Source organism: Rattus rattus, chromosome 1 (assembly GCF_011064425.1).
Source record: "Rattus rattus isolate New Zealand chromosome 1, Rrattus_CSIRO_v1, whole genome shotgun sequence".
Taxonomy (NCBI): Eukaryota; Metazoa; Chordata; class Mammalia; order Rodentia; family Muridae; genus Rattus; species Rattus rattus.
The window spans coordinates 19147673-19163330 of record NC_046154.1 but is presented as its reverse complement, the minus strand read 5'-3'; the positions used below and the strand labels follow the sequence as shown (position 1 = coordinate 19163330).

The window sequence follows — 15658 nt, the reverse complement described above, 5'->3', positions numbered from 1 at the left end:
GCAGTCAGGGCTGGGCCAGCATGCCTTAGGGCATATTTGCTAAGTGTTTAGAAAGCCTGCTTCTGCTGCAGCTAGGGTCCTTTGCTTCTGTCTCCCTGGCTGGCTCCCCATCCCTTCCCCATCCACAGACTTTGTGTCATCCTTCCGAGTGTCTCCCAGATGCAGGATCACAGGGGAGAGTAACGGAAAAGAAGCACTGGCTGTAGAGTCTAGAGACCTGAATCCAGACTTCGCTGGCTCCTGTCTGGTTGGCCTTGGGAAAGTCACTTCAGCCCTCCAGACTTGAGGCTGCTTGGTGAAAGAACACCAGAGCCTGTCCTAATTATTCTGTGTTAACAGTGACCACCTGCTGGCTGGGGACTATGTGACAGGCTGTGTACGCATGTCCAAAGGGCTTTGCCTGTTTTCTCTCGCTGAGTAGAACTAACATCACTGAGACAGAGGCATTGCTGTCTCCATCTTGCCTCTGACATGGTGAAGGCCAGAAAAATGCACTGATGTGGGCAGCAGAGCTGGTAAAATGCCTGCCTAGCACGCAGAATCCCCAACACCACAAGAGAAGGCTCGGGAGGTAGGTGTAGGAGATACAAAGCCGTCGAGAAGTTTCCATGTCAGAGAGCTGAGCATAGATCAGATGTGCTCACAGCTAAGCCTGCGTCCAAACCCAACTGCACTGCACCCAGCTGCGTTAGCAAACTGCATGTTTGGTATGAAAGCCTCAGTCTCCTGAGAAATGGCCCCCGTAATGCTTTCTTCATGGGACTAGACATAGGATTAAGGGGGAGACTGTTTCTTAGGCAGATACAGGGCTGGCCAGGAAGCCGTCTTCATGCCGAAGGTTTGCCACTGTCATTAGTACCCCGTGTCTCGTCAATTCCATCCCTGTGATAAGAAACCTGACCAAAAACAATCAGGGGAGAAAAGGGTTTATTTCACCTTACATTTACCGCCCATCACTGAGGGAAGCCAAGACAGGACCTTAAGGTAGGAACATGGAGGCGGGAGCTGATGCACCATGAAAGAATACAGCTTCCTGTCTTTTGTTTTGGTTTTGCTTTGTTTTTCTCTGTGTAGCCCAGGCAATCACTCTGTAGACCAGGCTGGCCTTGAACTCACAGAGACCCGCTTGTCTCTGCCTCCCGAGAGCTGGGATTAAAGGTGTGTGCCATCACCACCCTGCCTCAGTCTGCTTTCTTAGACCACCCAGAGCCACCTGCCCAGGATGGCCCCACCCCACAGTGGGCTGGGCCTGCTCACATCAATCATTCACCAAGAAGCCGCCCCACACTGACTGGCCTAGAGGCTGATGGTGTTTTCTCCGTTGAAGTTCTTCCCAGATGACTCTAGCTTCTAAGTTGGATGGGAAAACAAAGGAGCAGGACACTCTGTTTCTCTATTATTAGCCAGTGCAGTCATTGAGCTGTGAATCTAGCTGTTAGCTTCCTCTTAGTCAAATCAAAAAAACAAAAGGTACAGACCCGGGGACATGTGGGGGCATGGAGATGCTAGCTCCACAGAGAACAGTCAGACCTTGCGTCTCAACCCAGTTTGCATTGGGCCCTTTCTTTAAAGTGCCTATGAGCTCTGTTCAGACTTAATTAACCAGCCAGGCTTCAGTGCCTCTGCTCCTTGCTCATTAGAAAGGTCAGGCTGAGGCTCCAAAGCGGGAGCTGTGGGCAGAATGTCCGGCTGGAAAGATCTTTATCAGACCAAACTGAGAACTGCGCCGGGAACCACGGCGGGGACTTCAGATAATTACCACTGCGACTCTGGCGAGTGCCTAGGGAGCCTGAAGACTTAATTAGGCCACGAGTCTGGAGTCTTCTGTCTGGTTAGCTCTGCGTTTTCTAATCTGGTGGCTGTTGGCTGATGCAGCTCGGTGGGCCTGTTGCGTGCGAAATCACAGACTCAGAGCGATCAAGGGTGGAGTTGATCTGCCCTGTCTGATCTCTGCAGAACCCTGATGGCGAACACTGCCCCCCATCCAGTGTGCCAAGGAGGGGAAGAGGCTGGTGAGTCCACAGCACAGGGCCACAGAGGACAGTCATCCCTTCCTACCTTGCAACATCTCTGTCAGAAATCCTCCCCCTCTTCCTCACCCCCAGCTCCTCCTTCTCCCCTTCCTCCTCCTCTGTCTTTCTCTCTCCTCCCCTCCCCCAACCTCTTGCCGTTATCCCAGTTTTCGCGAGAATAGTCTCAGAAAACTCAGGGCTCTGTCACAGAGCCTTGGTCTGGCAGGAGCAGCCTGTCCCTCCCTGGCTGACACCGCATCAGATTCTTCCTGGTGTCCCACGAGGCTTCCTGGGAGGGGTCACATCCAGGGTATGCTCAGTTTTGTATCGTGTACCTTTCCTACAGGCTCCTATGGTCCTGCCCCACTTGGAGAAACACTCAGTGCTGTGGTCAGTGCAGCTCCACATTGGTGTGGCTCTAAAGGGCACACTTCACAGAAGATGGCCCAGCAGCACCGGCTGTGGCCAGCTTCTGGGGCAGTGGTTCTCAGCCTTCCTAGTGCTGATCCCTTAACACAGTTCCTCCTGTGATGACTCCCAACCGTAAAAGTGTTTTGTTGCTACTTCATAACTGTAATTTTGCCTCTGTTATGAATTGTAATGTAAATATCTGATAGGCAGGTGGTCTTAGGTGACCCCCGTGAAAGGATCGTTAGATCCCACCCCTGGGGTCTCGACAGGTTGAGAAGCGTCTGCTGGAGAGCCTGTACAAAACTCAACAGCCGTTCAAGGTTCCTGAGAAATAGTCACCAATATTAATCCTGGATAAACATTTATTAGGCACCAAAGCAAAGGTGGGGTTGATAGTTACCCGTTTGACAGCTGTTTCCCGGCAGCCTCTCCTAGAACCATCCCCACAGCCTGCGAGTCCAGTGTGGTAGGTGAGGATGCGGCAGAATTCGGCATTCGTCCCTTTTCTCATCTTTGCAACCTAATACCTGATGAGCAGTGACTTATGGGATTAAAGGCTTCTTTTTGGCTCATGAGGTGAGGGCACTCGTCCAATCAGAGAAGAGGAAACATCAAGGTAGCATTGTTTTCTCCAGGCTTAGGGGAAGCCACTGTCACTGGGAACTCTTCTAGGACTGGGGCCTTGGCTTCAGAGGCCAGGGACACGTGCTTGTTTCCCAGGGAAACGTGCTTGTTCCCAGGAGCGTTCCGGGATGGGCTGTGGGACAGGTGCTTGTTCCCAGGGACGTTCCGGGATGGGCTGTGCTGGCTGTTAGTTGTTCTAGAAACCAGAGCGCCACAGACACAGGGCCGCTCAGGCAAAGAGGCATCGCAGCTCTGTGCCAGATGCCATGCCATTCGTGCCAGCCGTGCCGGAAATAAAGACGTGCAAAGCTTCTGCCTCGCACAGTCCCAGCTCTTCAGGCAGGAGGCTGAGGCAAAAGGAATACTTGAGTCCAGGAGTTCAAGGTCGACTTCCACCACAAAGTGAGACCCCGTCTTCTTTAAAAGGGGGAAGAGAGCCAGGCATGATGGTGCACACCTTCAATCCCACACTCGAGAGGCAGAGGCAGGCAGATCTCTGTGAGTTTGAGGACAGCCTGGTCTACATAGTGTGAAGATAAAGAAATAAAAATAAAGTATATGCAAGGGAAGAGGCTGTGTGTATTTCCGTGGTAAGGAACTTGCACAGCATGTGTGTGACCCTGGGTTTAAGCCTCAGCACCACCAAAATTAAATAAACATAAATAAATAGATGGTAGATAGATGGACAGACAGGCAGACAGAATACCGGGTGTGATAGCTAATGCTTGTACTCATTGTAGGTCAAGCCTGAGCTACACAAGGGGTTCCAGGCCAGCCTGGGCTACAGGTGAGCTCCTGTCTTAAAGAGAGAGCAAAAGTAAGAGAGAGAGACCCAGAAAGTGGGGGGCAGGCAGAAATAAGTCTATGTTAGCATATTTCTAGCGTGGCAATTGTGCAGACTAATTAGCTTTCCCACTAATTAGCAGTGTAAGTTCTCCCATTACAGATACCCCATAAATGCTAATTAAGCTGCAGCAGATACTCTTTGAAGTGCTGAGCTGAGCTCCCAAGTAGTAAAGAAACAAGAAAGAAACAGAAGTGGTGTTGGGAGGGTCCAGTTCTGTGACCAGCATTTGGAGGCTGAGGCATCTGGCTTAGACAAACAGTGTTACAGTTATTAAAACATAGGTTAAAGACTGCAGCTGAATAGAGAAGGACCAGAAGTGGCGTGATGTGGTGTGGAGGGGCATGGCGGGGCATGGCACAGGCCTTTAACCTTAGCCCTCGGGAGAGAGAAGCAAGCAGCTCTTCCTGGGTTTGAGGCTAACCTGATCTACAAATTGAGTTCCACTTCAAGGGAGGCAGACCCGAGGGGTGGGAGTACTGCCTTTTGACTCTGGCACCCAGGAGGCTGAAGCAGGAGGACCATGAGTTCTAGGCCAGCCTGGGTTTCATATAGAGATTCTCTCTGAAAAGAGAAAAAGATAGAAAAAACCCAGCAGATTAACAAGAAATAAAAAACTAATGAGCCCAGTGATGTGGCTCATGCCTTTAACCCCAGTGCTCAGGGGGCAGAGGCAGGTGGATCTCTGAGTTCAATGCCAGCCTGGTCTACAGAGTGAGTTCCAGGATAGCCAGGGCAACATGGAGAGACTGTCTTGAGAAAACCAAAGATAGATAGATAGATAGATAGATAGATAGATAGATAGATAGATACATACATACATACATACATACATACATACATACGTAGATAGATAGATGATAGCTAGAAAGATAGCTAGATAGCTAGATACATACATACATACATACATATGTGGGTGGGTGGATGGATGGATGGATAGATAGATAGATAGATAGATAGATAGATAGATAGATAGACAGACCAATAGATGATAGATATAAAATAACAAGAGATTTGAAAATAAATCAAATGAAATTTCTGGACATGAGAAGGCAGAACGTGAAATCCATACTGATGCTTCAATAGCAGGTTAGACAGAGGAAAGAGAAACCGCTACAAGATCCATTTGTAGAAATTACCCACAATGCCTTTGTTGGGGGTAAAGAAGTGGGGAAAAGGAATGAGGAAGTTCCTTGGTTGCCTAACGCAAAATCTGAGAGAAGAGCCAAGGGAAGAGAGGGGCATTAATGCCTGAGAATTTTCCAGAAGTGAGTCCCGCCTGAGCTTCAGGGAGCAGCTATGCCTGTCTAGTAGACTCTTGGGAATAAACACTGTTCACTGAGAGCCACTGGGCCAGGACGGTTGGCTGCAGAGCAGTAACTTCTGCCTTTACTCAACTGTGCACATGCTAATAAACAGCTCGTCTAGTCCCAACTAGACTGAAGTCCTCAGTTTACCAGAAACTGTATTTCCAAATGACACACAGTGAAGGACCTAGAATCCCAGCACCTGAGAGGTGCTACATAGTGAGTCTGGGACCATCCGAGCAATGTGAGACCTTGTCGATAAATAAATAACAATCCTGATGGGAAAGCCAAGACCCTGTGTGTCAAACACCAGCCAATGAATTTAGTCTAAAACTCTAGAGCACAAGAACGTTCTCTAGTCTAGTTACTAATATTTTCCCCCATGATATCTGTTGAGCTGGGACTCCATAGTTCTCAGTTCCCTCAGCAACTACTGTCTTCCACGCTTCTACTATGATGGCCTAGTAAGCCCAGCTTACAACTTTTGGCCACCTTCCTAGTCCAAAATCCCAGAGTCTTCCAGTTGCCTCCGAAGAACAGCCTGGCCAGGCCTGTCCCAGCAACAGCCCACTCCTGGTACCAACTTCTTAGTTTTTATTTCTGTGATGAGACGCCATGACCAAGGCAACTTATAAAACAAAGTACTTCATTTGAGGCTCACAGTTCCAAAGGGTTAGAGTTTATGACCGTCACAGTGGGGAGTGTGGCTGCAGGCAAGCAGAGATGGCACTGTAGGAGTAGCTGAGAGCTCACACTTCAGTCCACAAGCATGAGGCAGAGAAAGCCAACCAGAAATGGCCTGGACTTTTGAAACATCAAAGCTCACCCCCAGAGACATACCTCCTCCAACAAGGCCACACCTCCTCCAGCAAGGCCACACCTCCTCCAGCAAGGCCACACCTCCTCCAGCAAGGCCACACCTCCTCCAGCAAGGCCACACCTCCTAATCCTCCTCAAACAGTTCCACCAACTGTTCCACCAACATCCAATATTCAAATATCTGAGCCTATGGGGGCCATTCTCATTCAAACCGCCAAAGTGTGTATTAAAAACCCAAAGGTCAGGGAAATAGCTCTGTGGCAAAGCACTTGTCTAGTATGCACAAGGTCCTTAGTTCCATTCCTAGTAATGAAAAAATATCAGATAAAAACCGTAGTCATGAGCCTCTCTTTCTCTCTCTTGGCTCTGTCTGTTCACACACTTCTGTTTGACACGTGGTTCAGACATAACCCTCAGCCTAGTCATCACGTGTCAGCCTAGTCTCAGAATTTTCAGGCTGCCAGGGTGTCTCTTGCAACCAGCAAACTTTAAGTAGCCATCTTTGTGGGTACCTATGATCTGTTTATGATAACTCATTTTTGGAAGACATCAGAGTTGTCAAAACATATTTGAGTCACAATTGTATCAGATCACAAAGGGAAGTGAGATGGGCAGGAGGGGATGAAATGTGAAAAGAGTCAAATCCTGCATGGTACTCGCTGTGTGACCCAGGACAGTGTTTGTAGGTCTGAGGCCGAATATCCCATGGTAGAATGGAGGTGTTCTGCTCACCTTCCAGGGACACTTGGTCCTGAACTTTTTCTAAAGTAAGAGGTGATAATGGTAAAAAAAAAAAAAAAAAAAAAAAAAAGCCAGGCGTGGTGGCATACTTGGTATCCCAGCACTCAGGAGGCTGAGGCAGGAGGATTATAAATTCAAGACCAACTTAGACTATATATATTGAGACTGTCTTCCAGGGGAAAAAAAAACCCTTATTTTTTAAGGATGTAGTAGGGGCAGTGAGATGTCTCAGTCTGGAAAGTTCCTGTAGCTTGCATGGACCTGAGTTCAGACCCATGTATGATGACAGCCGTGCACGGATGTGCACATCTGTGACCCGGTGACAAGCAGAAGATGGGTGGAGCCTCCAAGTTTACTGACCAGCGAGTCCAACCAATTAGTAAGCACCAGGCTCAGTAATAGATTCTATGGCCAAAGAGAAGAGAGACAGTAATTGCCAGACCCCCGGCGTCAACCTCCGTCCTCCACACACATCACATGCTACATGCATATCCCACACACACAGTTCTTGTAAAGAAAGGAGAGGGAGCCAGGCATGGTGATGCAGGCCTGTATTCCCAGCCTTCTGGAGGCAGAGGCAGGTGGATCGCAGTGAGTTCCAAGCCAACATAGGCCTGCCTAGTAAGACCCTGTCTCAAAACCGAGGAGAGGAATGGAGAGATGGCTCAGTGGTTAAAGCATGTAGTGCTGTCTCAGAGGATCCCGTTGTGATTCCCAGTTCCCATGTCTAGTCTCTCAGAACTGCCAATAACCCCAGCTCCAGGACCCAACACCTCTGGCATCCATTGGGCACTGCACCTTTGTACACATATGCCTGGACATACGTATGTATAATTTTTTAAAAAAAAAAAATAAAGTATTTTTAAAAGATTTATTTGAACAGCCAATCCTGGAGTCCCTACAATCCCGATTGGCTGAAGAGGAGCGTGACCGTCACCAGATGCCCCAGAATACACAGCAGACCGCGGCTCAGCCAGATGGCCCTTTCATCTCTATGATAACACGCAGTCACATTTGATGCGATTTATTTCCCCGCCGTAAAACCGTACCCACCAGTTGCTTGAACCAAGTCAGACCTAGCGTCAGCCGGCCTGGGGGCAGCCAGGAGAGGCCAGGTGGAACAGATTAATTCTGAGATTCCTGGGGTGCGGTAATAGCTGTCTCATTCGGTGTGGCTATCAGAGAGCAGAACTGAAGGCTTGGCTATCCCCTTGAAGAATTCATCCCAAATCCTGGTCAGATGGCCAAAGAGGTTCCTAGATGATTTCCTGCCAGTGTGAGCCTCCCCTAGGGGGCAGCCTCTGCAGTTGGGACGCCCCCCCCCCCACTCCCTGCCCTGTTCTCCCAACTCGGTTCCCTCCATTTACAGTTTGCTGCCTCCTCTACAGAGGACATGCGTGAGTGTCTTTTCAATGGCCTTGGTTTGTGTTAGACACTGCTGAGATCATCTCCAAGTCCTTTCTTGCAGATGCTCTCCCCTCCCCGCCCCCCAATTCTCACCTTTCCTCATTCTCCGCACACATGAGCCCCTGATGGAATGGAAAGGATCCAGCCACTTTGCAGGTACAGCTGAGAGAGTCTCATCACTGACAACGTGACAGGCATGCAGGCATGGGCAAGCGCCTCTCTCTCTGGCTGTTTGAGCAGACATCAGAAGCTCTGTGCACACCGGCTTCCCTTTAACAAGGCCTGCTATGGGGAGATTAGCAGAAGTCAGGACAGCTATGCTGGGCAAAAACTGGGCCTCTGGGAGGTGTGCTTTAAATCTGAGTTTTAGAGTTTAAACATAAACAATTCTCAAGGCTGAGACTGAGAAAAGGATGCTCTGTCTGGATCCTGGATGGATTCTGGGAAAACTGGAGCTATGTCTAGACTTCTGGGAGTGCCTGGTGATGAAAATGCCATCCCAGGAGCCCAGGGTGAGCCTCCAGAAACACCAGATGGACGGTGGACAAGAGTAAAGCTGATAGCAGAATGTCATCAGAAGTTAAGAAAGAATTCTGCACAAATGAATATTCTTGAGGCTACGGAGCAAACACTTTATTTTTTAGGAGTTATTTTTATTTTTCATTATATGTAGGGGTGTGAGTGCAGTCACTTATGCAAGCCAGAAGAGGGTGTCAGATCCCTAGAGCTGGAGGTTAGGTGGTAGTGAATTGCCCAGCATGGGTGCTGGAACCTAAACCAGGGTCCTTGGCAAGGCCAGTAAGCACTCTTAACTACTGAGCCATCTTTCCAGCCCTCTGACCTGAACACTTGAAAGACTTTAGGGACTGGAGCTATGACTCAGCTGATAGAGTGCCTGCCTAGCGTGCATGAAGTCCTGAGTTCCGTGTCCAGTGCTCATAAACTCAGAGTGGGGGTGACCCACACCTCTAATCCCAGCAGTGGGGAAGTAAAAGTAGGAAGGTCACAAGTTCAAGACCATCCTCAGCTAGTTCTAAGACAGCCTAGGATACATGAGATCCTAGGATACATGTGTCTCATGTTGGCCGAGAACTAGCAATACAGCCAACGGTGGCCTTTGTCTTAGTGACTGTTTCATTGCTACAAGGAGATACCATGACCAAGACAACTTATTAAAGAAAGCCTTTAACTGGGGGCTTGCTTGTAGTTTCAAAGGATCAGTCCATGATCAACAGGTCGGGGAACATGGCAGCAGGCAGGCTTGGTGCTGACGAAGTAGCTGGCGACTACATCCTGATCTACAGGCAGAAGGCAGGGAGAGAGGGAAACTGGAAGACTACCTCAGCGACACACCCCCTCCAACAAGCCACACCCCCTAATCCTTCCCAAACAGTCTACCAGTTGGGAACCAAATATTCCAATGTATGTGCCTATGAGTGCCGTTCTCATTCAAACCACCACAGCCTTAAACTTTTTTATCCTCTCACCTCTAGCTCTCAGATGCTGGGATCACAGACATACACTACCACACCCAACTCCTGTGGATGAAACCCAGGGCTTGGGGCCTGCTAGACCAGCACTTTCCCAGCTGAGCCGCCTCCCCAGCCTTGACTTCATCCCAAGTGGATCACACGTGGACTAGAGAGAAACAGTGACAGAAAGTCCCAGAGCGGAGAGTGAGGGCTTGACTGACAACCTTTCCTTTTCAACCAGAGGCACGACGCCTCCTTACTGCCAAAGTTATAGCAGGCTGGAGGACTGCCCACCCCCATAGTAGAAGCAGAGTATAAATAAAATCTAAGGAGCTCTTTCAAAGCTGGGGAGCACAAAAGCTGCCTGTGTCTGTGACTTCTGAACTTGGAGATAGTCTTACCCCTTTTACATAAGAATACGAATATTTATAACCTTGTGGAGGCGGGGGCGGAAGGCACGAGCTAGGCAAGTGTTCTGTTGAGCTGTATCCTCAGCCCTGTGGGCCTCGAACTTTGATGGGAGGGAAGGCCAGGACCAGAAAATGACTTTTGGTAGACACTGTTCCCACAGCAAAAGAATGCCGAGGCCATTAAACGTTCATCTCTGGCAACTTTTATAATTTTGTACTTATTTAATATGTGTGTGTGAGTGTGCATGTATGCATATATATCTGTTGTATGTGTATGTATATGTGTGTATATATGTGTATGTGTATGCATTTGCATGTGTGTGTATCTATTGTATGTGTATATGGTGTGTGTATGTATGTGTGTATGTATATGTGTGTCTGCATTTACCTCTGTGTGTGTGTGTGTGTGTGTGTGTGTGTGTGTGTGTGTGTGTGTACATACATGCATGCCTCGGTTCCCATGGAGAGGTCACTTGAGTTGGTCTCTCCTTCTCCCACTGAGCCGTCTCCTGGGCCCTCGGCATCGTCCATCTGTCTTGAGCAGTGGGTGCATTCTGCACTGGCTACACATCCTGGGGGCTGCTGGGCACTGGAGGTATAACCTGATAATGTAGGGACGGGAACTTAGGCCCTTGCACATGCTATGGAGAGAAACCTTTTGCACATCCTGAGCAGTGAGCAGATCTTTTGAACGCGGCTTGTCTGAGAATAGAGGGAGGTTGGTAAGGCAGCTCCTGGCTGCGCTTCAGCGACAGTGGAATTCATGTCCAACCCAACCTGGTTTACGCTCCTACCTGGTTTACGCTCATTCTGCAGATTCACTGGCTTCTCTCAACTCAGAGCCACGGCAGCTGTCTCCTTAGGATTTTCTCCCTGGTCCTCTCTAGATCTAACAGTTGCTCAGAATCCCTGCTATGGTCCCTGCTGGCCATAAGGAGGTGTGACACTCTGTCCATGGCAGAACTGATGGAGTTCCCAAGGACGGAGGAATGGTGGACCCAGAGGTCCTGGCCCTGTGATGACCAGAGGTCCACACAGCTTGGCCCTCTTGGCTACTGAAACAGAAGAGAGAATGGTCCACAGCTATCCAGATACCCTGGGTTGTGGTCCTAGCGGAAGTCTCTTTGGCTATGTGATCTTGGGCTGACACCATCTTCTCTCGGAGCCCATCTCCCCATCTTCCATGGGAAGGGTTCAGAATGAGGTCTCACTGGTCTCTAAGGACCTTTTCTGAATACCACATGCAGGGCACGGTTAAGGCAACAGGCCGATTGACAATAACTTCACACAAGCTTTAAAACTCCCCTAGGACCAGGAGTGAGGTCAACTTCTATGCCAGAGTTTTGTTTTATTTTATTCTATTTTATTTTATTTTTTTAATGCCTACAGTTGTTCTGTCTACATGTATGTCTGTGCACCACCTGCTTGCCTGGTATTCACAGAGGCCAGAGAGGGTGACAGATCCCCTGGACTTGGAGTTACAGATGGTTGTGAGCCACCGTGTGGGTGCTAGGACTCAAATCTGGGTTCTTTGGAAGAGCAGTCAGTTCTCTAAACCACTGGGCCATCTCTCCAACCTCTCAGAGAGTCTGAGGTTCAGAGCTTGAGAATACTCAGAGAACATGGTATTGTAAACGCCAAGCAGCCTGGAACCCTTCGCTCAAACTCTGGCATGAAAGCCAGGAGGGTTAACAGAAGCACCTCAGTTAGAAGGATCCCGAGAGAGGAAGCTGACAGCCCTATGTCACTCAGCAAGAGGTTGGCCGAGCTAAGGCCAGCCGCCTGGCTGATGGTGGTGTACACCTCTATCCCAGTGCTCCAGAGGCTGCGAGTTCAAGGCCAGCCTGGTCTAACAGTGAGTTCCAGGATGGTGAAGGCTACACAGAAAAACCCTGTCTTGAAAACACAAAACAAAAAGAGAAAGGAAGGAAGGAAGGAAACAAGCAGGAAGGGACAGTACCAGAGTGAGGGGGTGGGGTACACCCCATTTGCTAGAGTAGTTCTGAGAGTGACTTGTGTGTCCTCTGCAGACTGCCAGTTTCCGGTGTGCCTGAGCTCCAAGCAAGGCTGCCTACAGGACACACAAACACTTCTAGTGGACCAGACCTAAAATATTCTTGAATCATTATATCAGAGTGACTGATGAGTGCACCCCTACACTCCAAAACCCATCACCCCTTTCCCTCCAGGCTACCAAGCTTCCTGAAGCCTGCTCAAGGAAGGCTTTGGTGTCTCCCAACTGTTCTCCAATGCTGCAGGGCCCAGGGTCTCTCTGAAGGGGGGCAGGTTATCCGTGTTCTCACGGGTCTGAGCTTTCGGGCGCTGGAAAGACACCTTGTTTCCTACTCAGGCTGTGCCACGTGCTGTCTGTGTGGCTGTGTGCTGTTTACTTTAACTGTCACAGTGACACTTTGCAGGAATAGATCAGACATGTGAGTGTCCACTTCAGGGCCTGGAACCCTGTGTCAGCCTCCATTTCTGGTGTGTGTGTGTGTGTGTGTGTGTGTGTGTGTGTGTGTGTGTGTGTGTGTGTGTGTGTGTGTGTGTGTGTGTGTGCATGTACGTGTGTACACTACCTCCCTTTCTCCATCTCAATCCATCCCACACCCACACCACCCCCCCCTTCCCATCAGGACTACGGTATGCAGGAACACTGACAGATTCTCCTGGGATCTCTCACCAGATTGCCAAGGGATCATCGAGGATGTTGTCCTTCTGGGCGCACCAGTAGAGGGGGACCCCAAGTACTGGGAACCGTTCCGGAATGTGGTGTCTGGGAGAATCATCAACGGCTACTGCAGGTCTGTCTGAACCTCATGCCATGGGGGAGGTAACAACGTTTCCTGAGCTCTTAGTGTGCCTTCCCCACCCTTTCTGGAGACAAGAAGTCTAAGCTGAAAGGTACAAGAAGCTGGTCACAAGCATTTCAGCAGTGTGGCTAGGGCCAGAGGTTCAGATCTGAGGGGCGTCCCACCCTGCAGGATGGCAGAGGAGGGTCTTGTGGGATTCCCTCCTGTGTCATCACCTACAGGATGACCCTGAGGGAGGAAGCATGGGGTAGCACCTGAGTCTGAAAATCAAAAGGGTCTAAATGAGAGAGCCCTCTGGAGCTAAGGCATGCCCATGTGCCACTGGCAGCACAGGCATCCGGACTCCATTTTTGGAGCATGATTTCCGAGCAGGGGCAGGAAGACAGAAGCTGGCAATGCAGAGACTCAGCACCCCGGGGCATCAGGCCTTCTGGCAAGTGCTGGGACCTGGGGGTCAGGGAAGGAGTGGGAGAGCAGCCCTGTTTGGAGTCTGTGGTGAGGCCCTCAGAGTTTCACTCTGACTTAAATCCCCAAGCTCCAAAAAAGCATCCCCACCCCAAGCCTCACAAGACAGTCCTGTCCACAGGCTGATTAGCTGTAAAGACCCCAAACCCCATGAATTCTCCACCACCACAGGTCACAAGGGTTGTGGCTAAGGCCCCTGCAGCAAATACATAGGATGGTCACCAAGTGACCTGGAGGTGACACTCCAAGCTCAGAGTCAAAGGGCAGACTAGAGGGGTGACCGGTGATGTTTATTTTGTTGAGACAGGCTCGGATATAGCTCAGGCTGGCTTTGAACTCTCTACAGAGCCAAAGATCCTCTGCTTCCACCTCCCAGGTATCGTGATGCACAGACAGGCACCCACCGATTGTGGCTTACACAGTGCCAACAATCGAAAGCCGTGTTTGTGCGTGCTAGGCAAACACCCTGCAGGGCTCAGAGGCCAGAACCAGAGCGGTGAACCAGAGGCTCTGGGTGACAGCTGGGGGCGGAGGGAGGGGCAGTCAGTAAAGGGCCTGTGATGGATGAACCTACAGGAAAAGAGCAAACGGTGAGATTCCCATGTGAAGGGAGGAGGTACCAGCTAGCTGGAGGCCAGAGCCCCTCGGAGCATCTAGCAGACCACGCTGGTGCCCACATGTCAACCTAGCACTGGGAGGCAGAAGCGGAAGGACTGTGAGTTTGAGGCCAACCCAGTCTGTGTAGTAGCTATGCCGGGTGGCCGGTTACCCAGGGGTCAGAGGCCCAACCTGCCCAGGCTCGGGCTGACGGCCCCGACTTCTGCCTGCAGGGGAGACTGGCTGCTGAGTTTCGTGTACCGCACATCTTCTGTGCAGCTCCGTGTCGCAGGCCTCCAGCCTGTGCTGTTGCAGGACCGGAGGATGGAGAACGTGGACCTGTCCTCAGTGGTGAGTATCGGTCTGTCCCATCGGCCTGCGGTCTGTCCCACCTGCCTCTTGTGAGCGGAGCTCCATCTCAGCCTTTCCCCAGAGCCCATAAACCTCAAGCGACCTCCAGGCAGGAACAGATGAGGAAATCAAAGCTTAAAAAAGAGATGGCTCAGGGGTTAAGAGCACTGGCTGCTCTTCCAGAGGTCATGAGTTCAAATCCCAGCAACCACATGTTGGCTCACAACCATCTGTAATGAGATCTGATGTGCTCAAATGGTGTGCTCATATACATAAAATAAATAAATAAACCTTTAAACAAGAAAAGAAAAAAAAAAAAAGAAAACTCCTTATCTCCTAGAAAGCAGTTTGCAGGGCTAGATCCAAGCCTCTAGAGTCCTCAAATTACCAACCCCCCTCAACACCGTCACCCCAGATGACCAATCAGAGCTGTTCCCCCTGTACATAACCAAAGCAAGCAGAGGACTCAGGTGCAGGACATGGGCTACACTCAAAGCAGTAGACCCTGGTGCCGGCCAAGGCAGAACGTTATATGGGATGTTTACTGAAGATGCAAGGCCCAGGGCTCTGGGTTCGAGTCCTCCCTAATATCCGTCCCCTCCTCCTCAGCCAGGCCACCACCCTCACTTCTCCCCCTTGGAGGCTGCTCCCAGACCTCTCCCCCCTCAAACACCTCAGCTTTGGCTCAGATTTGCAGCTCTGCCTAATAATAGTTCTTTATCACATTAGGGGCCTCGCAAAGCCGAGCTTCCCTCCTCTGACTAATTAGAGGTAATTAGCATTGGCTTTGTGTCCCTGTCTTTCCTTGGCAGCTTGCTGGAAGAGGGGCTGGCAGGGCTCCCTCTGTAGGACTTGCCTGGCAGCTCCCTTTGCAGCAGCGACTACAGGGATGTCTGTCCGTCCTCCCTGTGTCAGGCGTGGACCATGTCTGAGTTGAATGAAGGGACCCTGGCTAGAATACCTGTTTGCCCGTCAGCCTGTCCCACTCTAGGCTACCGGGGGTGGAGGGTTTTACCTCCGCAGGGCTCCCCGTGCAAAGCTGTCCAGGATACCTCGGTCCAGGACAAACCTCTCCACATTCCAGAGGATGTATCTGATGTCTAGAATTTAACCAAGGGCCTGCCACAGACAACAGCCACCCTGTGTCAGGGGACCCTACGGAAGTCCTAGGAAGACATACAGATCCACTATCCAGATGTGGAAACTAAGGCTGGAGTGACAAACTCAAGCGTATTAGTGACTTTCCGCTCCTTGGCAGAAATACTTTAAGCCAGGATTTATTTGTGCTCCTGGTTTAGCCAGGTTTCAATCTGCCAGGGTGGGAAAGGCCCAACAGGAAGCAGTTGACAAAGGGGTAGATTGAAATCAAAGGGTAAGGGAGGAACCAG

The 15658-nt window shown here is 50.3% G+C and overlaps 1 protein-coding gene across 1 annotated transcript in view; it reads left to right on the top strand.

The window, feature by feature from the left end:
- Tmco4 (transmembrane and coiled-coil domains 4) overlaps positions 1-15658 on the top strand; it is a 65211-nt gene that overhangs the window by 45860 nt on the left and 3693 nt on the right. Inside the window, exons 11-12 of the mRNA XM_032895488.1 lie at positions 12731-12848; positions 14153-14270. Of these exons, the coding sequence (XP_032751379.1) occupies positions 12731-12848; positions 14153-14270 (236 nt within the window). The remainder of the gene's footprint in view (positions 1-12730; positions 12849-14152; positions 14271-15658) is intronic.